Raw genomic sequence first — 26,399 nt, 5'->3', positions numbered from 1 at the left:
ACTAACACAGCAGAGGCTACAGGAGGTTGGGATAGAGGCGTGTTGGCAGACCCGTGGGGGGAGGCCAAGACTGGCATAGCAGGTCAGGATTCGGAGCACCGGCAGAGTTGCATGAAGGAAAGCGCCTACTTACGCTAGGATTGATTCTGGCCAGCACGCCGGGTCTCCAACTTAAACGAGCAACTAAAATTCATCTTTAAACTGGACAATACTCTATTTAACACCAAACAAGCCACACCCTCCACCAGATAGTCGTCAGATTCCATTTATTCTGTATACATTCTTAGTGCACATTAGAATAAGACAGGAGCACTCCTCAGCTCACACAGCACTAAGGCTCTTTGCCTTGAAGGTTACACCTGGATGAAATATAAACAGGGACTGAATGGATATCCATAGTAATAACCCATAGAAATAATTACACAGAAAGACCGATCTCTATGGACAGAACAGCTTTGAATCCCTGGTGACCAGAGCCCCGAAGTGCCTTTGCTTTTCCGCCACATCAGAAATATTTAGTATCAAAGACACCAGTACAAGTAACAATAAGGAGAATCACACAGGATAAGAGCCTGAGGTTAACATAGATGTGCCTGGGCCTTTTGACTTTAGTCACACACACAAAGGAAGGAAACAAATAGGATCCCCTCTTTAGAACCGGCATGTTCCCCACACCCACTGCCTGGCTTTCATTTCCCAACCTCCAGCCTACCCTATCCCTTAACTTCTTCCCATTTGGTCCTGTTTGGTAGCAGGAGTCCACTCCCCTTCAGCTACCTACACAAAACACTCAGCTTCCGATGAGCCAAGCATGGTGGGAAGACAAACTCTGCAGACAGACAGGCTGCAAGGGTGCCATAACAGGTGAACTGAGATTACTACTAAGCAATTGATGAATGATACTGCATGGTAAGGGTGAAGTCAGATGGGGTTGGATAGCATCATGCCTACGGAAAATGGGAAGTGGCTGCAGAGATGACTAAGAGACCTTATGTTAATAATACCTAGCTCTTGTATATCACTTTTAATCCACAGATCTTGATGTGCTTTACAAAGGAGATCACTATCATTATGCTCATTTCACAGATGGGGAAACTGAGGCATGGAGAGGGGACGTGATTTGCCCACTGTCATCCAGCAGCAAAGCTGAGAATAGAACCCAAGCCTCTTAAGGCCTAGCCAGTGGGCCACACTACACAGTGGGATAAACAAACAACTGACTGCTCGAGACACACATACCCTCACCTGTCCTAGTGTGAGGCACAGGGGTCTCTGGTGTGAGAGGTATAGAAACACTCCCCTCCTAGTGTGGGACAGAGAAGATTCTGAGGGTTAGAGGTATTTAGACGGCCACTTCCCACTGGAGGTAAAGACAGCAACAGCTGGGAATTTTTTCCAGTGGACACAGTGGCTTACATAATAATACTTCGTATTTGTGTAATATTTTTTGTGTTCAAACCACTTTGTAAACATCAATTAATCCTCACAATACCCCTGTAAGGCAGGTAACTATTACTAGCATTCAGACCAAAGACGTTACAGTTCCTCTCCATTCCTAGAGAGAAAAGTAGGCATCTAGACTGTATAAAACAAGCTAGAAATAGACACGGTCCTTAAGATGAGACCTATTCCCTGGCAATCACATAAATAGATGGCGATGGGGAGGGAGTCCAACTGCCTAACTTCAAAACCGAAAGAAAAAACACTTCAAAGGTTAAGCTACTCAAAAACCTAAAGAAAATCTCCTTGTGCTGAAAGCCTCCTGAGGACACATGGTCTTTTCCATGTTATCAGCCCCACACAGAACAGATCAGTGCAGGGACGATCCCCGAGGAAGCCCTCCATCCACAGGACAAGCCTTAAGAGATGATGTGCTCCTCATCATGGAGCCAATTCAGTTTGGGGGCTAATTCCTTTTTGTGTTAGCACATGCGAGGTCTCCGGGGCAGGTACTCACCCATTTACGATGCTGAGCTCCTTGTGTCCAGCGGTGTGCAATGAGCCAGATATATAATGCTTTGGAGAGCACCTTTGACTCTGAGACCAAGAAGGTTTATGAAGGCCACTACAAAAGATGAAACATTCTGGTTTTTGCCTACGTTGTATTAGCTGAGGTGGTCACAGCATGTTTGGAGTAGGGACATTGGGATGTGGATGATGGTTCCTAATTTAACCCACATCCAAGATACAGGTGCACAGGCATTTGTATAGTCCAATAATCTGTTCCTTGCAAGGCTCATGGCAAGATGTTCAAGGAAAAGAAAGGCAACCACTAAAAGAACACGATATGGAGGCAAATATAGTCTTACAGAATGAGATGTCCTGTTTTCTTGTCATGAACTAGAAGGTTTCTAACAATGATAATTGGGGCCAAATTCATCTCCTGTGTGACCCCACTGAAGTCAGTGGAGTTACAGCAGGACTGAATTTGCTCCACAGATCACCTCCTCAGGGCAGGGATCTGTGTCTTATTTTAGATCTGTAACCGTGCCAGGAATACCTATGGTGCTCCATAAATATAAATAATTCCAGACCAAAAGAGAATCATAGGATAAGAGATTCCAACAGAACTACCACTGGGTTACAGGCTACCTACCATCCATTATCCAAAGCAACTTCTAATCAAACAGATCAAGGAACTTGATGGTTAGAAAAAGTCAAATAAAAAAGGTCCAAGCCTGTTCAACCTGCCACTGAAAACTCCCATCTTCTACCTGAGAATGTCCCACATCGGACCACTAGAGGAAGCTATGAGGCTGGATAACACCACACCACACTTATTAACATGGAAACCTCATCAGCAGGGGCTTCCCTTCTGTTTCTGGTCCCAGAAGCTCTCATGCAGCACAGCTCACACTGTGCTCCATGAAGTGTTCTCCTGGCTGTCGAAAACGAGGCAACAGGATGGAGACTGGGAAAGGACCTTGTCCATGGAAGGAGATCTCACCCTTATGAAGCTGCCAGAGAATGAAAGAGCAGTGGAGCTATTGGTCTAATACATTCCTGGCTAACTCAAGTCAGGTGACCACGGCTGTGTCTCCCCAAGCCCATGAGATGACTAACTGCCTTAAGAAGCCTTTATCCATTCACAGTGTGGCCAACTGGTTCTCCCACTTTGCCTGCACAGATTCTCTCTCCATCCCCGGAAGTCTTCCCACCCAGCTCAAAAGCTGAACTTGACCTTCTATGCTATGGAGACACGGTTCCAAGGAGCATTAAATTGTAAATTCAATTCTACTCAGCCATCCCCTAGAGCCAATCTGCCCCTGGCACTTCTCTCTTGAACCTCTTCATGAGATCGGCAGCTTCTCATGAACAAAGCCTGCTGAGTCAAACATTGCACTCCTCTTACACAGGGATGCCATAAGGAATGGAGAATTCGAGAGACAGTAAATCAAGACACAGCCAGACTACAATTTGTAAAATCAAACTCCAAATCAAACCACAAATGTACTAAATCAGAACCACCCAGGATGGAATCAGAGGCTTCTTCTCTAACCTCAGTGATGAGAGAACGTCTAGCTACTTCATCTCCCCCACTTTGCAGGTGCATCATCCATTATCAACCACTATAAACTGGATTATAGCTTTGATAAGGCAACCAACTCAAAGTGTCAGAATCTTTATGTACTTATATGGCCCTCATCGCCACAGTACCCCAATCACATGTGCCTTACAACACCCCTGTGAGATAGGGAAGTATTATCCCCCTTCACAGATGGGAAACTGAGGCACAGGGTAGCGTGACTTGCCCAGGGTCATCCAGGAAGTCGGTGACACTAGACTATCTGAATGGCATTCCAGACCGGGGCATATTAGGGGCTTCAGCCTGTGTGGGTGCACTGGGGGGAAGCCCCACAGAGCCGTGTTGTTAACAAACAGTGCCTTGAAGAGACCAGTCTGATTGATTCCAGCCTCTTGGCTCATTTAGAGTTTTGGAAATACTCATTCAGGTATACTGTTCCCCACAACTCCCCCACTCTAGAGAGAGAACACTATGACAGCAAACTCTACAACATGGCCCCAGGCCTCACCTATTACATTACACCTGATTTGACTTTTCCCAAGACAGGTAAACTGTACAGATCTGTACTCAGATACAGTTTTACCTGTACAGATGAGTGGCTTTGGATACACTTAAAGGAACCCAATGTTTCTGTCAAAAGGCAATGAAAGGCCCCTCCCCTTTCCATGGGAAAGGACAGGGTCTGAGATATCTTATTCCAATGCCAGGAACCATACTGATCTTGGGTGTAACCCTACCAAAGCTAAAGAGGCTGCAACCAGGAAGAGTTTGGTCCAATGGTCAAGGAGTCCTTTTCTGCTATTGCAGTAGTGTCAAGAGTCCTTTGTGATCTCGAGGTAGTTCTAGCCAATAGCAAGTAGCAGGCCCACATGGGGCAGAATGAGGAAATTTACCTTTTTGTCTGGGACTAGATTAGCTTTGCTGTTAAACCTCCTAGGCCCTGATCCTGCAAAGCAATGAGACTCAATGGGACAGGAGGATGTTCAGTGATTCATAGGCTTAGGCCCCACATCACCTGAGGTCACTTCCCATGATTTACTGAAAGAAAGAAAATGGCACAAGCCTTATAAGTGCCTTAGCACCAGATCCCATCTGCCAAATGAGTGAGTGCATGACAAATAGCTTACAGGATCTTCTTTCTTATCTCAATCCTTCTCACCCTTCCCTCTTAGCCTTTCATCTCCATCAGGAGATGATCTTGAAGTCCTAGGATTGTCACCACCAGCCACTCCCAATTTTAATATATTACATGTTCTTAAAGAGAGACACACTTTCTAAATCTTATCAGAGTCACCAACAAATACAGGAAACTTCACAACAGAGTGGAGCTACCGCAATACAACAGGGATGATGGCTCCTGTCACATACTGGTTTTTCCTCTCTCCCCCTTACTCTCAAAGGTGCTGAGACTGTCCAACGTATGACTTACACCATGCTAGTAAGAGCTCCTCTTCAACGTGGGTGTTGCTAGGCCTGTTTCCTAGGCCAATGTGGACAGCGACTTTTCCATTTCACCTGCACTACAAATACAGCTGTAAACAGGGCATCAAACACAGGCTAAAGCCTCAGACATTTCCCATCTGCATTACAAGACCAACTCTCCTCTAACTGCGTGGGCGACAGGCATTTTGTAACCAGATCCCCTAATACTGTCATGGTGTAGATGGACGCAATGTCCGAGAACTATGTTATAAAATCATGCTACATACAACAACGGAGAGCTAACCAGCTGGGGTATCCTGTGGGTGCATCTGAGCATGGTCTAACTAACCTAGTTCTCAGAAAACTATTGCTGATCAGAGGAATTGTGATAGGGCCCTGCTAAAGATGCTTGTTAGCACAACTGTAATGTGGACAAGGCCTGAAAGTCTGCAGTTCGCGCAGGCTAAGCAAAATCCAGGACAGAGGGAAGTGAGAGAACATGCTGTTTCTTTTATCCTGATGTTAAGAGCACTCATCTAGCAGCAGGCAACCACTTTCTACTTCGTGATCATTTGTGATTAACATTATTTGTACACAGCCCCGCTAATCACTTTTTAAAATCCACGTTAGATGTGGTGAAATAAAAACGTTTTATCCTCTCCATTAACTGAATAAACCTGTTAGATCAATACATTTGCTACAGACCAATGAGGAAGTGATCAAGGTATTAGAGGACTTGATTTACTGCTGTGGATGTGTGCCAGGCTCCCTACACACCTAATCATAACAACACTAAGCTAGATAGTTCATCATGCCAAATGCTAGCAACGAATTCAGAGAATAGACTCTGATCCGGGCTGCAAGTGAATGGAATGGAAGATCTCAGCAGACTTCAGTGAGTGCTGGATTGGTCCAGTGAAGCACTGTAACAAGTAACATTTGCCCATAAAAGGGCAATTCAAAGCCCACCAAAGACAGTGGGAGTCTTTCCATTGACTTTGGTGGACTTTGGACCAGGGCCTACATGAAGACAGATAAAACTTGGCATGGTCAAAGTGGGATGAAATTCATGCTCCAAGATTTGACCGTGAAGGGGTCCATGAGTGCATCTGCAGCATCCGCTGCCATGTAATTCTAACACATTCGTATTGTGACATTTAAAGACTTTCTGTCAAGATCAAGCACACATTTAACAAAACCTATATCCTGACTTGTTTTACAAATAATTTTTTTTTGCCTGGATGTTTTGCACATCTCTCAGCTGGGTGAGCAAAACTAGACAAGTCAATTTAAATTCAGCAGTTAGTCAGTTTCAGCTAAAGATTCTCAGGCATTCTTCAGCGCTGCAATGTCTGAGATGCAAAAGCTGCAGGGGAGAGTGATATTTAAACCTTTAAAAAAAGCCTCTTAATTGAGATTTTTCATGAAAATATTTTTATACAGTTACTTAAAAAAAAAATTCTTCCTCATCTTTAATGAAACCTAAGTTCGGGCATAAACTACTTGACAGTTTCCCTATAAATAAAGTCAGTTCATATATTAAAAATAATTAGCTTCTGTTATAGAACAAAAAAAAGAGATGGAGGGAAGCATGGAAGACAAGAGGTCAAAGGCTTGCCAAAACTCACTCACTTCTGAAAGTGGTGGTGGTGTGTTTGCTATTTGTAATGCAGACACCAAGCCAATGAGAAGAATCATAGCACTACAAATGATAGGGAGTTCCTGACCTGAGAGTAAAGAGATTATATGGATATCCATCAGTTTTACTTATTTGTAGGGCTGTGGCTACATTCCTTGCCATTGCCCCTAGAAGGATCACTTTTCAAGGCAACACCTCAGCACCAAAAAGAAGCTGGGTCTGTTAGCGCTGGAAAGAATCTCAGTAATCAACAGATTATGTTTGTGACTTCCAGGGCTGAGATATAAGCAGATGATCCCGCTTTTCCCTTTCACCGACTCTAGTCTGTTAACATACCAATGGCAAAGACATCATAGGAAGGTTTGGATGGCTCTGTTTGCCAACCCCGAGAGAGCTTTCAGAAAATTGGATGGCATGATTCAGATCCTGTGGAAGAGGGTGAGGAAGTTTCAAAGCGATAAGGCAGAAGTTAATATAATTCCAAGAGCTCTTTTATGTCTCTCAGAAATGAGAGGGAATAGCAAAGTGGAACCAATGAATGCCTCATGCTGCAGAGATTGGTGTGGCCTGTAGCAAGTGAAACCATATACAGAATGTTATCACTGGACCATCCCACAGTGGAAGAGAAGTAGAATGTCATGCGCAAGTTTGTTTGGTTTTTTTTACAGAAGGGCCTGATGGTTCACATCAAATTCAGCCCTGGGGTTACTGGTTACAACCACTCAAAGCCAATGGAGTTATAGTAAAGCTCAGTTTAGTACTCTGAGCCTACAATACAAGGAAACGAGCCATGCATTTAGCCAAAACACTAGTCAATTATTTCACATGGACTCAGCGAGGTGGTGTGGGAGTAGGCAACGCTCCTTAGATAGGACTCCAAGCTTGGCTGCCTCGCAGTTATGCTCACACTTCCATGTGTTCTGCACTCACTCCCACCAGTGCATTCCAGGTAACTGAGCTTTGAGTCACAGCTACTCTTTCCCCATTTGTGTTCCACAAAGCATCTGGATGTAATACATCACCATTTCACCATATCTCCCCTGCCCCCGCCCCAAAAAAGGAGTTGAACACCAAGTAGATCCATTGCATGATGCCACTGGCTTAGCACTTTTAACTTTGATGCAAAAGAACATTCACAAAATAAAATAAATAGATAAAAAAATAAAACAAATAAATAAACGGGCTGCTGGAAAACATTTCTGAATATCTACAAAAAAAGACAGACAGAGATGTACACACCAAGGGCTCCCTGATCCCAAACCTCAAACTCCACTTGCATTCCCTGTCTTTCCCCCTGCTCCTATGTTTTTTTTTAAAATGCTCTCAATACGCTCTCCACCCCTCTGCGGTCTTCTCTGCACCGGCTGCTGACATGGAGGCCATGAAAGCAGGGGGATTGACCCTGGTCCATGAATGACCTGTTCACGTTTATACTCCGCTTGGTGCCATTTCGAATGCTGGCCCCCCACAAAATAACTAAAATAAATAAATAAATAAATAAACAAACGTTTTCTGCTGCTCTGCAAGGCTTTAAAAACAAATGACACAGGAGGAACGGAGAGACGGGGAGAGGCAGGCAGACATTTGTAAAGTCTGCGTGATGGAGCTATCCCAGGATGCTGTATTGAGCAATCAGGTTAACGGGGCATCAGGGCAACAGAGAACAAAAGTCACACTACACGATACGCTGAAAGGCAGGTACGAAAGCCACAATGCAGCGCTTGCCCTCAGTGTTTCCCTTACACAGGCAAGTCGGTGCTGTTATGCCGAGTTTTCCTTGAAGTCCCATCGTCTCTGGGCAGCGCTCTCTGCAAGTTGGACATGGCTGCTGTCTTTTTAAGGTCAATGACCGCGTAGGAGTCCATCCTGCCAGCTGGGTGGGTGGCAGAAAGCGGGGCGCCGGGCACCTTGTGGCTCTGGCGCCCCTTGGGGGGGTCAGCCTCCAGCTCTACCTGGATGTAGTTGAGCTGCCGCTGTTGCTCCGGGCAGGGCTGGCGGAAGTCGAAGCTGAAGACACTGGGCGTGCCGTTGTGGTTGTGCTGCAAGAAGTCATCCCGACGCAGGCCGCTGCGCAGTGCAGCGTTTTCCGAGTTCATGTAGTTTTGCAGGGGGTCGTCTTCGTCCGGCTCGGGGTAGCCATTCGGAGAAGGAGTCAGCACGTCCCCAGAGTCCTCGTCCTGCCGCAGCGGCTGGCACTCCCACACAGGAGGCAAGGAAGGCAGGTTCTCGTAGTGCAGCAGGGGCGTCCTGCGGTGAGAGCAGCTGTTTAAGCCCAGGTCCTCCCGGGTGAGTTTCAAGCACCCGCCACGCCGGAGAGACGTGCCCCCAGCAGGCAGCAGGCCATTCACGTTCTCGTACACACACCTGGGCACGAGGCACTCATCCTTGCACTCGTTGTTGTTGTTAGGGGCGCAGATGTGTCCACCGCACTCCCGATGGTAACGGCAGGAGCTGTCACGTTTCACCATGTGCCTGTGAACTGGGGCAGGGCCCAGCACAAACTTCACCTCCCCTGGCTGCAGGAAGACCTGGGGGTTTCGGTCCTCCAGAGAGCAGCTGTGTTTCCCGTGCAGGAAAGGAGGGTGGACTTCAGGCAGCGAATGCATGCAGTGCCGGCCTCTTATCTCCTCCTCACCATTGGTTGTGTTCACATAGGTGTGGGACTGCAGGGAGAGAAGATGCATTTTAGAGGCAGAGGGTGATGCTGGGGAGGGTGATAAAGACAGGAAGAGATCAGAGACAAAAATACAGGGGGTGGAGGTGGGATTGAGTGTAAATACAGCTGAGAATGTGAGTGAGGAGAGTGAGGGGTCTGGCAGCTGATAAACCAGCAGGGCGGGGGAGGGAGGAGGTGGAGTCTTGAAAAAACTTGGAGGGGCAGTGTGCCGAGAAAGCGGAGAGTGAAACTTGACTGAAAGGGATGCAGCTTTGATAAAATTATGTTTACACATCAACTGTTGCAAACCAAACACCCAGCACCTGGAGACAGGAATGAGTTTTGTTTTCTCTCATGGATGTGAATTTAGTTTCTAAGGGGCAGGATGAGCAGCAACTTATCAGATTTCAATTGTATTCCCCCTCACACTGCTCATCTAGAAACTGCCCTGAAGAACTGCAGTTATAAGGGGGAAATAATATGGCTCTAAAGCTTCCCCGTTAGTCTGGCCTGATTCGGTTCTGCTCCTCGCTCCCATAAGTCCCCAGCTTCTCCCTTACGATCAGAGCCACTATTCATCAGGGAGTGATGTGTGGCTCTCCAGGGTCAGAGGCCAGATCTATGCTAGAAGTGCTTTGCTGGTACAGTTATACTGGTATATTACACCACCAAAGTGCTCCTCGTGTAGATGCCGCTTATACCAGCAAAACTGTGCTTTTGCCAGTAAAGCTTATTCTAGCCCCCCTCGCCCCCCCGCCAAAATGAGTTATACCAGCAAAACTGTGCTTTTGCCCATACAACTACATCTGGAACAGGGGCTTCTGCCAGTGCAGTTTTGTCCTCCACGGATCACGCGTCACCACACCCCGACTGACATAGCCGTGGTGACAAAAGTTTGTAGCACAGACTTGCCCTCACATAGGCTCCTTTCAACCTGAGCAACTTGTGCACATGAGATGGTTTAAAACAAAATATCGAGGCCCCATTTTTAAACAGGTCCCAAGTTGAGTTCAAACTCTGATGTGGAGCATGTGAATTTCCATCTACCCAAGGTGAGATGTCTTCCTGAGCGGTCTATATAAAGTATCCTAGGACACAGCAATGACATGAGGAAGGAGCCCACACCTGCCTAGGTTTGTGTGACCCTGAAGCAGCAGCTATCAGACAATGATGGAGACAAGACACTGGGTCTAATGGACTGAGCTGGTAGGATAAATCCATGAGCCTAACCACAGAGAGCGAAGATCAGCTGCCCCGGCAGTACAGAGGTAACACAACACCATGCAAGAACCTGAGTTTCGGTATCCAGCCTAGAGTTGAGCTTGGGGCTGGTAGAGACGTGGAAGCAGCACATACAGTCTCAGGAGGGAACTGCATGCTGCTGTCAAACAAGGGGCAGATCATTACTGATCGACCGGGGAAGCTACACCCAGCTCTCAATGCGAGCAGCTGTTTTAGCCAGTAGTCACGCTGGTGCAAATTTGCAACAGTGAAACTAAGTAAAACAGCCAAGAAGGAGCAACTGACAAGGTAAGAGGGTCCCTGAGCTTCCTTAGCATCGAGCAGAAGTGTGAGCCTGGCACCCCACAAGAATCCTAGAAGAGAAGGGGCAGACATGCTACGAGTTCCCTGCAGCAATGGAGATCGGGAGACCTGGTCTTACCTGCTCATCCGGCCCAATGAGGCCATGTGTGGAGTCCTCCCCAATAGAGGAGTGTCTCAAGCTGTTCATGGAAGGGTGTCGGGCTGTGGAGTAGGATGGGGCTTCCCCAGGGAAGCTGTGGAATCCGTTGGGGAACCCTGGAACAGTGTATCCCAGAGCTGGAGGGAGAATTCAGAGAGACATGCTTTAGAGGCAGAGTATCACACTGGCCCTGCGTTCAGATGCAGCTGCATCTGCACCATGGGACAGCTTCTCAAAGGGCCTTATTAAACAGGTGTGCTTGAAAGGCAGAGCCTGCTTGGCTGGGGAAGGCTCCTACCATGTGTACACCTGTTGTAAATATACAGGCTAGGCCCCCTGGGTTAAATTTACCAGCACTTAAGTCACGGCTATGAAAGTGGGAAACAAACACACATTCTTCTAGTTGAGGTTCCCCTCAGGAGCCCTCTGTTCCCTAAAGAGGCCACTTGGCAGGGCTCCTCCTGGAATCTGACTGGAGTCGGAGAACAAGGTTGATATTTGCAGTTTTTGTTCCCATTTCCTTGGGAACAAGGTATCACATCTGCAAACAAGTGGGGCTTTAAGCATGCTGCACAGAACATACGTGGACTCGAGGACCCAGCTCAGAGGCCAGATAGATCACACCAGCTGCTTAGGGGAATGTAGCCTGGGCTTGGAGACCAGCACCCAACACAGAGATAAACTTGGAGAAACTTCCTCTACCCCTCCATTCCCCTGGGCCTACCACTCTGGAAGCCTTACTGTTGGGTGTCTGGGGTGTCCGGGATAGCTCCAGCTCAGTGGAGTGACCGCCCCTAGTCATGATGACTGGCTCCTCCACCACATTGATACTATTACACTGCATCAGGTCCTGCAGCAGGTTAAAGATCTCCTCCGCCCTTGAACACTTGAAGGCAAATATCCCTGTGCATATACAAAGAAGCGGGGTGGGGAGAGAGAAATACAATCCTAGTTTAATCAGAATGTAGTCTCATCCTTGGAAAGCAACAAAACCTAAAATCTGATTGAAAAAGGTTTCTGTTTAACACAACACAATTATCCTGGGGAACTCACTGTCATAGGATAAGGACACAAGCTTGGCAGGATTCAAAAAGAGATTAGACATTATATAGGTAATGAGAATATTCACCCTTCCATTAGATAGTACACAAATATGTAAGAGGTATAAACCCTCATGCGTCAGGGTACAAACCAAATACTAAATGTCCGGGGTTAGGAAGAAATTTCCTCTATACACCGACCGGTTGTTACACAATTGCTCGTCATGAAGCTTCTTCAATTTTCCTCTAAAGCTCATGGTGGGAGCCAATATTTCAAACAGGATACTAAATTAAACTGACAACTCCTCTGACCTTGTTGGGCAAGTCCTGTATTTCTCTACACACAAATTTATGATTTACAGGGAAATATTTTGTAAGATATTGTCAATATTAAAACACCCCCTGAGGTGATATTTCTGTATAGTGTATCCTGTTTTTACATCACTAGAAACATAACACCACAGTTGCTACTGATCAATTAATTGGTGCATCTAATGCCACCTTCACATTAGTTAACACATCTGGAGATAAGAATGGTATACTGGGTCACAGATGAGGCTCTTCACCTGTAATTTCCACTCTTTTCATTTTACCTGGGGCCTGATCCAACTCCCACTGTCAATGAAGTCTAATGGGAACTGGATTGGGCACCTGGAATGTATGTGGAAGAGACGGGCAACTGCACCCCACTTTTAAAATGTATCAGATGACACGGTGGCTCCCCAGATAAATAGTTTGACCAATAGCCAGCATGCGCAGAACTAACCAATCACATGCTGGTGCGCACACACATGAATGCACAAAAGCCATAGCAACAAGGACAACAGCATGGCAACAACTGCTGCTACTCTGAAGAAAAATTTGAAAAAATATTCTTGCCAGAAAATATATGCAGCCGTCTTATTCACTGGGTCTAGGGAGGAATGATCCAAGCAAAATCAATTAAGTGCAAAAGTCTCCTATGAGCAGGAAAAGAACCAGAGGAAATGTACGCAGATCAAAACAGTATGGCTTCCATACAATTTATCTTTGCATATAGAGGACATGGATGACTTAGCCTGTGCCCTCTGAAAGCTCTCTTTGTAGGTGAAGAGTGAATGTCTCTACCCTAGCTGTGCTATCTAGAGCTCCGTAGAAAACCCGAGTAAATGTAACAGCATTCCAACGACTGATTGGAATCCTGCAAAAGGGAAAGTAGACACACACAAAAAGACACAGGTCCCACACTGCTGACAACCAATAAGCATGCAATTCCACTAAAGGCAAATCCTGTTTATATAAATATTATAAAAGAGTAGCACACAGCATTGTAAATGCACACAGTACTTTATAAACAGACGCAGAACAGTGACGTGGACTTTATTCAGATATCGGAGGACTTTTCAACACACATGATGCTAATTGGGGGACATAACCGGATTTTTTTTTCCTTTTGCTGTGTGCCAAGAATATGCTCATCTCTTTACAAGTAATATACAGATAGTCCTTATGCCACGAAACTCACAGTTTAACAGGCAGCATGGTATAGTGGGAATCAGGACATAGGCTCTATTCCCAGCTCTGCCACTGACTAATGGTGTGTTCTTGGGTGAGTCACGTCATATCTATGCCTCAGTTTCCCCACATGTAAAAACTGGGGCACTTTTGGAGCTACCCTTTCTCCCCCCCCCCTGCAGGATCAATGGATAAAAAGCAGTAAAAGTAGCAGTACTGCTAAACAAGGCAGACAGAGAAGACAGAATACACTGGAAAGACCAGAACAGAGGGGGACAGGAGTTTTTTAAAAACTAACATTGACTCACTTTTTTGGATCATTGTGCAACAAGCAAGCCTTTTAGAAGGGACCTAAATGAAGACAGAGCAGAGGCTTGGCAGACCGTAGTACAGAGGACATAGATGATGACATGCATGCAAAAGCAAATATCTGAAGTTGAAATATGCTAGGAAACCAGAGCCAACAGCCTCACCCTTGCAAAAAGCACCTTGTGGGACCTTGGTTTCACATCCCATAGAAAGGTGGCATTTCTAGCACCTCGTAGAATCATAGAATATCAGGGTTGGAAGGGACCTCAGGAGATCATCTAGTCCAACCCCCTGCTCAAAGCAGGCCCAATCCCCAATTAAATCATCCCAGCCAGGGCTTTGTCAAGCCTGACCTCCTCAGTGCCAACGCAGAAGAGTAAGCCTACAGAATCACTAACTTCTTCCTGGGTTTTCTTTAATGGTCTCTGATCCAATTGAAACCCCACTCCAAAACTGCTTACCTTAAGGTACAATGAGAGCCAATTCTAGATGTGTTTCTCAATAGCCTAGTTACTTTAAGTCTATAAATATAAACAAGTGAGCCACAATAGGCCACAAGAGTGATAGCACATGATGTCTCTGCCCTCAAACACAAGCTTCCAACATTAATGTCTTAATTGGGAGTATTAAATGCACATGCAAACACACTACAGTACCCTAGGGCCGTCCTATCGCTTGTGCGCGTGAAGCAGGGTATAAAGCCGGTTTCCGAGACGTGATAAGCAGGGGAGAAATCAGCACCAAGCAGTTACAGCACTCTGCAACTGAAAGCTTTAGACAGGTTTGTTCCCCCAAAAGACATGACACCTTGTCCGGTCTGGCAGCGGCGTCCGCTCTCGAAGGAGAAGAGGTTGGAGTCATAGCCATAGCGGCGCAGGCAAAGGTACGGCCACCGGACAGCATCGCGCTTGTGTGTGTGCAAGATGAGCTCCATCTGCGTTAGCTCCATAATCCCAGATCCCAGAGCGTTACCCTCATCATCCACGTTTGTTACCTGCAGGGGCACCAAAGCTCACATCAGGAGGCTCACACAAGGAGATGTGACAGATGTAAGTTTGCCTGGAAGCTACCGGAGCCCCAGCACTCTCTCCCTCGACTCATTAACATGCCTTGCTCTCGGATGATAGGGGGAGGTCATTTGGGTGTGAATTCATTGCTGGTGAAAGATTCCACCTCGACAGCCCTGAAGACTGCAGCCCCATGCCAGCTCAGCTAATGTGCCTCAACACAGGCATTGGGGTGGTGGGGGGGGGAGGACACCCTTGAGAGGGAAGAGGAGAGTTCAGTCTCTCTCCAGTTCTTGGCCTCTCTGCTAAGACTGTCAAATGGTTCAACCACTGCCAGTTGTGCTGTGCTTTTACAACCTGGAGACCTGTTTACAGCCAATTAGGCTGAAATGCACTCACTCATTTCACACAAGCCACCACATAGCTACCATAGGGTGGTAACTTTTGATGCCCACTCACTTGGGCCCAATTTGAAAGGTTGCGCAACACATGAGCCATCCAATTTTCCCTTCCCATTGCATCTGTTTCTTCTCTGGCACGGGGAGATTGAATCTCGATGCCAATGCAAATCCTTCTACACGACAGAGAATGGAACCAGCAAGCAGGGGATTCCCTGCTTAAAAATCAGCAACACTGATATATAGAAGAATTCCATATAGAAGAATTCCCCCATAAGAGAAGGGGCTTTAATGTGTAGGTTCCATGACATTTGGATTGTACTTCGCAGGCCTTGATTCCCAGTGGCTGCTGTCAATTGCAGAGCTCTCCCTCTAGGATAAAGGGTATTACCTTAAATTTGGAGGGGTGGTTGTTCGGGACACTGTCTCTGCACAGGTAGCTATAGCAGCTCCCCATGACGTTAGCATACCAGGTGAGCCCTAGAGGGATGGTGGGGGAGGAAAAAAAAACAGAGGATAAGGGCACAATTTCATTTGTGTTTTTGATCCATAATTATCGTTTCATCCCAACCAATGACCCAAGCTTTTGAAGTGGTGGAGCAAAGGCTGGGATGGCTCAGCGGAGCCCTGTAAGTGTCCTGGAAGTTAAATGCCTTCAATGAAGGGGGGAGTGGGTATGCATGCCAGGGTGCAATGCCACAGGCAGGCCATACAGTGCACATACGCATCACCCGGTGATTTTTCTAAGGGTACGTCTTCACTACCCGCCGGATCGATCTATCAGGGATTGATTTATCGCGTCTCATCTAGACGCGACAAATCAATCCCCGAATCGACACCTGTACTCCACCTCGGCAGGAGGAGTAAGCGGAGTCGACGACCAGGTAAGTCGAACTAAGATACTTCGACTTCAGCTACGCGACTAGCTGGACCTAATAGAAAAATATTTGGCCTAATAGAAAAATATTTTCATAGTTATGCACCGATGGAGCAACTAACAGCGAATGTGACACAATGGGGCTACAGCAGCTGTTCATAAAACAAAGTGACTCTGGAGTTTTGGCACCAACTACCCTTCTTATGACTAACCACAACAAGGAAGAATTCCTTAGGCACTAGCCAGCTCCTCACTAGGAGTGTTTCACCAGTATAGCTCTCCCCGGAGGGTATAGCAGCAAAGCACTCCTTGTGTGGAAACAGCTTGTACAAGCGAAAGCACAATCTTGCCACGATAACTGTGTCTAGGCTAGAGATCACAATCCTGACCAACAAAGCCATGCCAGCAAGAGTTTGTAGTGTAGACCAGTGGTTCTCAACCATTTTGGGCTCAGGACCAATTTGTAAATGTTTATGGCTCGTTGTGACTCAGTAAATAGCCTGGGGCGGAGGCCCTGAGGGGTTTCGGTCAGGTCCTGCCCAGCACTCACCCCACAGCAACGGCTCCTGCAGCTGCTGTGCTGTGGGGCTAGCTGGGCTTGGTTCTCAGCTCCGGACATTGCAATCTCCGGGGTTGCAGCGCCACTCGGGTTTGGCCCCGCCCCCCTGACTTGACCAAATTTCTGTGAGCTGAGTTGTGACCTGACTCATGGGGTTGCAGTGCCACTCACTCAAATTTGTCCCATCCGGACTCCCGTCGTCATAATGGCTGGGCCAGACCTGAGCGGCTATAGTGTCTGGAGCAGGGAGGCAAGCCCAGCCAGACCTGTGGGACAGGAGCCAAAGGAGCTGCCACGCAACCCTTTGAAACATTCTGGCGACTCAATTTTGGGTCTCGGCCCCCAGGTTGAGAAACACTGGTGTAGACCTAGCCCTAGTGCAGTGCCTTTGAGATAATCCGTGAGGACAGAAGAAAGTTTGTAACTCTTTAGTCCCGCTTGATTCTTACCCAGTTGAGGCCATTAGGTGGTTTTTGAGGGCGGGGAGGGATTCCCACTTTATTCCCACAGTCCTCTGCTGAGTGTCATGGTAACCTGGATGTCAAGAAGTCACCTAGAGTTCCGTGGAAACTGTGCCATGTTTCACCTGACAAGAATACAATCAAAGAGATTGGCAGAGAAAAGAAAGACAGAGAGCTAGATTTTTATCATCTCTCTATTAATCTTTCTAAAAAGTTAAGAAAAACATAAATTAAAGCAACAATTTATAAGTGTAAGTTTATGTAACACACTGCATGGACAAATCCAGTGGAGACCCAGGACCAAATCCAGCGGGGACCTGACAAATTACACATTTTGGGGGTAAATTAGAACATAGGTGTAAACAGACCAATCCAGATCTCACTGGGTGAGCAAAATGAGATGTACATCAGCAGGAAATGCATCTAGCAGTTGCTTACTTCCTCCTATTGGCTGCTTTTTTTCCCACATCCCTCTCTTGGTTTGTAAGTTACACTCCCTTTGCCTGTTCAGCACAAGGTACCCTACTTTGCCACTTACATCCATTTTCCACCCTACAAATGTCACTACTGAACTTGGCACAGACATTCACGGGAGTTGCACTTACAGCAGAACGAACAAGGCCTGCCAAGCATTTTCAAAGACACACCAAATGTGTGTGCAGCTATTAAGGAATTAGCTCAGCACCATTCATAAATGAAGTGGGGCTAGAAACGCAGACAGGCAAATAAAATTTCAAAGAACACAAGCAACTTTCTTTTCACTGGGCAATATTGATCTCCAGAAATAAGACAAATTTTATGTTTTAATTATGGGATCCTGATCCATTACTGGGCCTCTGAGCACTACTTCAATATAAATAAATTATAATACTAGTAATTAGCATCCAAGATACTAACAATCACATGTATCTGCTGCTTTTAGGAATCTGTATGCATCTGAATTAGACAGAAGGTTCTTAACAAGGTTCAGAGAGCAAGAAGCTATAGAAGCCAGTGGACAAACAACACAATAGCTATTCTATTTTGGATCATAAAAGGAACAAATTCCAGACATACACAAAACTAAACAACTATTCAGTACTTGTCAGAGAATGCAAGTGTCTAGTCCACAGGAAAGGCACATACTAGTAATAGGAAAAACGGGCATTACACACTTTAGTTTACTGAACGCAACATCAAACCAGGGGCACCAGAATCAGACCCAGTCACTACCAAAGGACGCCTTGTGTTAATTATCGAGTAGTCCAAGAAGTGAGAGTGTAAATCTGTATGGACAACTAGCCTGAGATTACAAGAGTTAAATGAAATGAAGATGCTATTGAAAATTTCAAGCTCTGGCACATGATCAGTTTCATCATCAGTCACTCCAGCTTAGCAAGAGTTCAGAGACAAAGATGATTCTCTTGGGCAAAAGCAGTATCCTCAAGCCCACATGTATAGGTTGCGGCCGTGACCATGTACAGCTAGCACATTTTGACTATTACAGTAACAAATAATATCCCATTTGCCTCCACTGTACATAACGGTCAGACTTGATTCTGCTCTTTTTTTCTCCTTCCTTATCCATACCTGGGTCTCTCTCCATCACACCTCTGAAACACTGCCTCTGCCTGCCACTGCCCCAATCCTACCTCTGATGAATCCTCATCCAGATCTTAAGCCTGATCTACACTTAAAACTTAAGTTGACATAGCTACAGCGCTGACATCCCTGAGCTCTGCAGTTCTACTGACCTAAACCCCCAGTGTAGATGCGGAAGAATTCTTCTGTCGACCTAGCTACTATTGCTCAAGGAGGTGGAGTTACCACAGGGATGGAAAAAACCCTTCTGTCACCACAGCGTCCATCTACGCTCCAGGATTGCAGCAGTAGAGCTGCAGCACCAGCGATGCCAATGTAGAGTAGACAAGCCTTAAGTCTCTTCTCAACTTCACTCTTGCAATGACCTTCTCAATGGCTTTTCTTTGTCCCAGCTCCCCCAACTCCAGAAAATGCAATATTCTGCAGCCTGCCTTCTTACAATCAATACAATCACATCATCCTCAACCCTGAGTAACTCCATAGGTTCATGACACAGTTCAAAATTGGCCTCCTTGTTTGTAAAACCCTCCACGAACTTGCTCCAGCAGACCTCACAGACTTTGACCACTAATCTAGCATCAGCCTCCTCTCTGCCTTTCAACTAATCTGGTCACTGCTGGCACAAGTAGCCTTCTCTTCTACAACTCCTGCCACTATCAACATCCTCTCCCACCCCCCACCCACGCACACCTTATCAATTCTCCATCCTATTTTAAAGCTCAGTAGAAAACTTCAACTTTTTCCTTTGCCTCTTTGTTTCTCTCTCCCTCTATGAGTATTTCTGTCACTCAGTTCTTTGGCTCTGTAAAACGTTTGGGATAGAGAGTTATGGCTTCCACTGAAAGGCTCTAAGGCTCAGAACTGAGAAAATGAGATGATAAAACTACCCATGTAACGATCTTTGCAGATTTCCTAGACAATGCCTTGCTGCTGGCTATTCTAGCTGTATCCATTTGATGCAGATACCTAGATTCTTAAGACTATATTTTCAACGAGTAATCCTTTGAAAACATGCCATTTTCTGTCTATGCTACACATCCAGAGCATATCCTAGCTGACCGAAACAACTTATCTGCAACTGAAAAAACCCACAAGCCAGTATATCCAAGTGGGACATTTTTAGGAAATGTTTCATATTGACTACAACATATTTTAAACATCACTTTCTACAAGACAGTGGAAAGAACTCAAGAACCCTCCTTATTTACTGTCTGCCTACATACTGTACACACACAAGTGCTTCAAAGCTCTTTCTGAGCGTCCATCATCCAGCTCCCTTTGCCCACACCAGCTGCTCCAGCCATCTGCTAAAATCCCCCATAGCCTATACACAAGCGAAGCAAAATGCTGCTATCCTTTGTTAAAGACCCAGATGTCAGTTGTGTCTTTGGCATATAAATATCTACAATACCATTTCTCATGGTTTCTTGCTCACCATGCTTAATTGGCTGTGCTTTCCGGGGGAAATGAAACCAGCTAGCACTCCTAGCCCTATGCGCACTTGTGACTGCACTGCACTTGTGACTTTCCCTACACTGTAGCTGGAAATGTGCCTCCCAGCCAAGCTCTGCTTGAGTTACCATGCTAAAGGTAGCAGGATGGACAGCTAGCCACCCCAGCTCATACCCACAGGGTCGGGAGGATTTGGACGCAGGTAGCTACCCAGAATTGCTGCCTGTGCAAAAAATTCGCACTGCTATTTTTAGCACACTAGCTCAGCCAGGAGGCGCTCTCCCAGCTACATACCCTAAGGAGAGAACTGCCTATAGCCAAGGGATGGGAGTATTCTCAAAAAGATACAAGGTTCCAAGGTTGTCAAAACGCCCAAGGCAGGATTTATATCATTTTCCATCTTATTGTGAGAGAGAGATTCTGAAATCACAGCTGGCAAATTTTCTTGTGATACTCCTGTCACCTTATCAATAAAGGTGGAGATTTTCAAAAGCACAAAAAGGGGACTGGGCACCTAACTCCCATCAACTTTCCATGGAAGTTGGATGCTTAACTCCTGCTTGTACCTTAGAAAAAAAAGCATTTTTTAAAAACTAAGGAAAGGAAAGGAAAGCCATCCACATACAAAACTCCATCCTCTCTGTAATCCTCCCCAGCTCATATCTCGGTTCTTCTTATTGAGTGTCCCAGTGCATAGCTCAACTCTTCGATTCCCTTTGGTGTGAATTTGGTGGTCAGCTCAAAACTGTGACAGCACCAAACACCCTCCAGCACTATAATTCACAATAGTGCCATCACCTCCTCTTCTTGTAATCTCTTCCTGTGTTTTTAATATTTACGTTTTTGAGAAACGTGGGTTGAAAACAATCATGTGAAATGATGACATAGCTCCTTTTCCTGGGAGGGTGGCAGATGAGAAATAATTTAATCTTCATTTTAGAATCACACTTTTTCAAGTTTTACATAACAATGACAATTTTAGGCAGAGGCCAATAATTTCTCCAAGGAGCTTACAAATAAAAATGCACTTCTAACTCAAATGAGTTGACATGTACTGTGTATTGCACCTGCAATGCTAATCTATTGCACGGCTTTGTTCTGTTTCCAAAATTATTATAGACCCTATGTTTATGTGCAACACACAGGTGGAGAGCTCCGGTCACTCCTCATTAGGAGCAGTGGATGCATAAGGCTAAATTGAAAGCTTTTGGTTTGCAAGCTGATTGACAGCCAGCATTGAACATGTGAGCGAATACCCTTCCAATTGGCACAACACTACCAGCAGAGACCATGTTAAGACCGATACCAGCCCTGGAGCAAAAATGTTAATAAGACACAGGCTTTCAGGAGTCTTTAACCCCTATTTATTGTGTCTTCAAATCCCAATCTGGAGATTGCCCACTCTGTGGGTATGTCTATATTGCAACCAGGAGGCGCGATTGCAGCATGCATAGGCATAGCCGAGCTAGCTTTGAAAACAGCCGTGTAGCTACAGGGGCATAGGCTAGCAGCCAGGCAGGATCATATGCAGGCAGCTAGCCCATGCTGCCTCAGCTACACCACTATTTTGAGTAAGCTGGCTTGAGCAAAGCTAGCTCGAGCATCCCAACACGTGTTGCAAACTTGCCTGCCGACTGCAGCGTGGATGAAGCCTGCGAGAAATGCAATGCCTAGTCCAGCCATTTGTATCTGGAAACAAGGCATATATCACTCCCAAGCTCAAAAATTTTCACTGCCTTCCTATCCATTAGAATTCAGATCCAAACCTCCCGGTGAGTCTTCATGCTCCTCCATGGACTCCCCCAAACTTGAATTCATCTCTAATTGACAGTTTTCTTCCGCTCTCTAAATATCTCACATTTGTGTCCAACATTCCCTGTCTCTCCAGTGCCGGGGGTGTCGGGGCAGGAGGTACTGAGGGGTCAGAGGGAGGGGATAACAGGGTGTCGGGGCAGGAGGTGCTGGGGGGCTCAGGAGAAGGGATAACAGGGCTCAGTGCTGGGGGGGGTCAGTGCAGAGGGTGCTGGGAGTAAGGGGAAGGGATAACGGGGGTCAGCGCTGGGGGGTTCGGGGCAGGAGGTGCTGGGGGTCAGGGGAAGGGATAACGGTGGGTCAGCGCTGGGCGGGTTGGGGCAGGGGGGCCAGGGAAGAGATAACAGGGGTCAGTGCAGGGGGGTCAGTGCTGGGGAGGGGATAACGGGGGGTCGGCGCTGGGGGTGGGGAAGTGGGTGCTAGGGGGAGGGGATAACGGGGAATCGGCGCCGTGGGGGTCAGGGCAGGAGATGCTAGGGGGAGGGGATAACGGGGGGTCAGCGCTGGGGGTGGGGAAGTGGGTGCTGGGGAGGGGATAACGGGGGTCGGCGCTGGGGGGTCGGGGCAGGAGGTGCTGGGGGAGGAGATAACGGGGGTCAGTGCTGGGGGGCAGGGGGTGGGGCAGGAGGTGCTGTGGGGTGCTGGGGAGGGGATAACGGGGGTCGGCGCTGGGGGGTGCTGGGGAGGGGATGACGGGGGACGGAGCTGGGGGGGTGATGGGGGGGGTCAGGAGAAGGGATAACGTGGGGTCGGCGCTGGGGGTGCCGAGGAGGGGATGACGGGGGTCGGCGCTGGGGGGATGGGGATGACGGGGGGGATGACGGGGGTCGGCGCTGGGGGGGGGGGTGCCGGGGAGGGGATGACGGGGGTCGGCACTGGGGGGGTCAGGAGAAGGGATAACGTGGGGTCGGCGCTGGGGGTGCCGGGGAGGGGATGACGGGGGTCGGCGCTGGGGAGGGGATGACGGGGAGGGGATGACGGGGGTCGGCGCTGGGGGGGTCAGGAGAAGGGATAACGTGGGGTCAGTGCTGGGGGGGCAGGGGGTGCTGGGGGGGCAGGAGGTGCTGGGGGGTGCCGGGGAGGGGATGATGGGGGTCGGCGCTGGGGGGGGGGTGCCGGGGAGGGGATGACGGGGGTCGGCGCTGGGGGGGTCAGGAGAAGGGATAACGTGGGGTCAGTGCTGGGGGGTGGGGGCAGGAGGTGCTGGGGGGAGGAGATAACGGGGGTCAGTGCTGGGGGGGCAAGGGGTGCTGGGGGGGCAGGAGGTGCTGGGGGGTGCCGAGGAGGGGATAACGTGGGGTCGGCGCTGGGGGGTGGGGGCAGGAGGTGCTGGGGGGAGGAGATAACGGGGGTCAGTGCTGGGGGGGCAGGGGGTGGGGCAGGAGGTGCTGGGGGGTGCCGAGGAGGGGATGACGGGGGTCGGCGCTGGGGGGGTCAGGAAAAGGGATAACGTGGGGTCGGCGCTGGGGGGTGGGGGCAGGAGGTGCTGTGGGGTGCTGGGGAGGGGATAACGGGGGTCGGCGCTGGGGGGTGCTGGGGAGGGGATGACGGGGGTCGGCGCTGGGGGGTGGGGGCAGGAGGTGCTGGGGGGTGCTGGGGAGGGGATAACGGGGGTCGGCGCTGGGGGGGTCAGGAGAAGGGATAACGTGGGGTCGGCGCTGGGGAGGGGATGACGGGGGTCAGTGCTGGGGGGTGGGGGCAGGAGGTGCTGGGGGGAGGAGATAACGGGGGTCAGTGCTGGGGGGGCAGGGGGTGGGGCAGGAGGTGCTGGGGGGCTGGGGCCGGGGCGGTCCCATAGGGGTGGCGGGTCCCAGGTGATCCCGGGGGGAAGGTGCCGGGCGGCGGGGCGGGCGGGCGGGGGGGGGTCCCCGAGGGGCGGGGGGGGCCCTGCGAAGCGGGCCGGGGGTCTCTGTACCTGCGGCGCTGCCCGGCCTCTGCCGTGCGGGCGCTGAGGCCGGGCCCGTCCCGCCGGCCGGCGCCGTGGGGCCCCCGTTCGGGCTCCGGGACCCGCCAGCGCCGCCTCCCTCCCCCCACCCCAGCTCGGGCCGGGGCCGGGCCCAGACTCGGAGCCGCCGGGAGCAGCGAGTCCGGCAGCCGTAGCCTAGAGCGTCTCTCGCTGGGAGGACCCGGGCGGGGAGGCGGTGCGGCCGCTAGGTGGCGCTGGGGACACGCGGCTGCGGTCCTCCGGCGGGGGGCGGGGCTCCGAAGGGGGCGGGACCTTGGAGCGAGCAGGGGGCGGAGCTTAGCTGCGGGGCGGGGACATAGGGCTCTCGGTGTGGGAGGGGGAGCTCTGGGACTGGGGGCCGACTGAGGGGATTTGGGGCTCCGGGGGGGCAAGGGAGGGGTTCTGGGGGGCAGAGAGGGAGGGAGGGCCGCTGGGGCTCTGGGGGGCAGAGGGAGGGAGGGGGAGCTGGCAGTCAGGGGGGCAAGGGAGCAGCTCTGGGGGGCAGGGGAAGGGGAGCTGGGGTTCTGGGGGGCCAGGGAGGGGCTGTGGGGCAAGGGAGGTGGAGTTGGCCCTGGGGGCAGAGAGAGGGAGGGGGAGCTGGGAATCTGGGGGGCATGGAAGGAGGGGAGCTGGGGAAGGAGGGGAGCTGAATTAAAAAATGTTGCACCTAAAGAGAGAAAGCAGCTGGAGGAAGGGGCTATGCAATGTACAAACCCATCCCACCCACCCCACACTGCACCCAGCTCATGCCACAACAATGTACATACAGCTCACACGCAGGCTCCCCCAACACAGACAAAACCCCGTGTGCACTCCCACACCGTATACACAAAACAAGCTGTACTCCACGCACACTAACCCCACACCACCCACGCCCGTTTCAGACGGATCATCCCTTTCTTCTAGCAAACTATTACTATTACCAGTTAAAAACCTCCCTTTGTCCCCATGAATTTAGATGCAGTTAAAAGGTGTGTCCCTGTTTTTCCTCTCCATATATCTTGTTTATAGCTTTCAAATACCTACACACTCCAGTCGCCTCCAGTAATGTCGCAATATTAACATAAAAGAATAATTCATATTAATAATAGGTCATCCCCACACACCATGGTAAATGCCTAAACAGATGAGTTAATATTAATGATATTTTTACAATATTCTTCACTTCCTGTAGTGTAGATTGCTGTCTGCTATTAAACAGCTATCAGAAGCGGCTATATGTCCATGGGTGTCTAGTGATCCCTGGATTGTGTATTGGGGGCTCCTGTGTGATGAAAGATGCTGTAGAAATGCAAGGTGATGTCATGTATTAAAACCTGATTCGGTAGGACTGTTCCCTGTAGTGGCAAAGTGCCCACACCTGGTCCATTACCCATGTATCTTGCACCACACCCTTCAGAGGCTATGGGATGGCCCAGTATTCAAACATGTGCTTTTTCCATTTTTTTGGTGGAAAGATTGCACGTGGCCAGAGAGACGCACACAACAGATTTCCCAGGGCACTATGTCTCCTCCCCAGCCATTTATCTGCCAAGTACAATATTCCCTGATTGAACTAAAGTAGCAGATGTAAACACGCCAGCCAACCGTTGCCCTGTACCTACCTGCTCACAATTTCCCTATAACCTCTCAGAGTAGAATTACCATTGCATGCAATCTGAATGCATGGGATACAAATAACAATCATAATTAATAATGCTAGTGACAATTAATTAAAGGTGGGGTTAACATGTTTTCCCTGACTTATGGACAGGGATAGTTTATGATTGTTCTAGCCAACCTACTCTATAACTTCAGAGTTAAATTCTCTTCTGAAGTCAACAGGTGTAACGGAGAAGCTTTTAATCCTGACCTCTGAGAGATCATGTGCATTTATGTTTTAAACAGGTTTTGAACATGGCTCAGACAAAATATCCTTGTCCACACCAGTCAGGGGAATTAATGTGAGACTTCTGCTGGCAACGGCATGCTTCTGATCCCGCAGTGAAATTCACCCCTGCAGAGGGGGCCGTCTGAAGGCATATGCGCTACATGTGTCTTCAGAATAGGGCATAATAAATCTGCAAATATGGTTCAAGCCATACTACAGGGATGGTAGGGGGCTGTCTTGTGAGAGGGAAAGTAGGGAGGTCTGTACATCTGACAAATTACTTAACTATTTCTGTTTTCTCTATGAGGCTGTAACAATGCTATAGACAGAAACTGCCTTTCATGTTTTGTACAGCGTTTACCACAACAGGGGGCCCGACTGCACTTGGAGCCTTCAGGCTCTACTGGGGTACAAATAATAACAAACAGCACAGCGCAATGAAAGGGGTTGACTAAACGATTATATTTTCAGGGCTGTAACACAGGTCCCTTAAAGTGCTTAGAACACAGACTGGTTCTGTCTAGCGAGGCAGAATCTTCCGTGCTATGGTTGTGTTGTAATGTTGCCAAGAAGGCCAATGGCATTTTGGGATGTATACGTAGGGGCATTGCCAGCAGATCAAGGGATGTGATCGTTCCCCTCTATTCAACATTGGTGAGGCCTCATC

General features: G+C 48.5%; 1 protein-coding gene across 5 annotated transcripts; it reads right to left on the bottom strand.

The window, feature by feature from the left end:
- Positions 1-249: 249 nt before the first annotated feature.
- Positions 250-24,017, bottom strand: FRS3 (fibroblast growth factor receptor substrate 3). 5 transcript variants are annotated; one of them, XM_073319521.2, is made up of 8 exons: positions 23,833-24,017; positions 20,731-21,002; positions 17,061-17,197; positions 15,567-15,655; positions 14,578-14,764; positions 11,669-11,830; positions 10,907-11,064; positions 250-9,250 (listed from the first exon to the last, which is right to left on the bottom strand). In XM_073319521.2, the coding sequence occupies exons 4-8, from the start codon at positions 15,630-15,632 to the stop codon at positions 8,327-8,329; spliced, it is 1,497 nt and encodes a 498-aa protein (XP_073175622.1). In that variant the 5' UTR covers positions 15,633-15,655; positions 17,061-17,197; positions 20,731-21,002; positions 23,833-24,017; the 3' UTR covers positions 250-8,326. The 5 variants fall into 5 exon arrangements, with proteins under 5 accessions (XP_073175622.1, XP_073175624.1, XP_073175619.1 ...); XM_073319523.2 differs by lacking the exon at positions 23,833-24,017 and adding an exon at positions 21,872-22,105; XM_073319518.2 differs by lacking the exon at positions 20,731-21,002.
- Positions 24,018-26,399: the final 2,382 nt, after the last annotated feature.

The sequence above is a fragment of the Lepidochelys kempii genome, chromosome 21, assembly GCF_965140285.1.
Source record: "Lepidochelys kempii isolate rLepKem1 chromosome 21, rLepKem1.hap1, whole genome shotgun sequence".
Lineage (NCBI taxonomy): Eukaryota > Metazoa > Chordata > Testudines > Cheloniidae > Lepidochelys > Lepidochelys kempii.
This window is presented reverse-complemented; position numbering and strand designations above follow the sequence as displayed.

What these genes read in the sequence shown, in the direction of transcription:
- FRS3 (XM_073319521.2), bottom strand. Translation starts at nt 15,632, where the DNA reads ATGGGGAGCTGCTATAGCTACCTGTGCAGAGACAGTGTCCCGAACAAC. An exon ending in GACACCCCAGACACCCAACA is followed by an intron (nt 11,065 to 11,668) that starts GTAAGGCTTCCA and finishes TTCTCCCTCCAG; the next exon opens with CTCTGGGATACACTGTTCCA. An exon ending in TCATTGGGCCGGATGAGCAG is followed by an intron (nt 9,251 to 10,906) that starts GTAAGACCAGGT and finishes CTCTCCCTGCAG; the next exon opens with TCCCACACCTATGTGAACAC.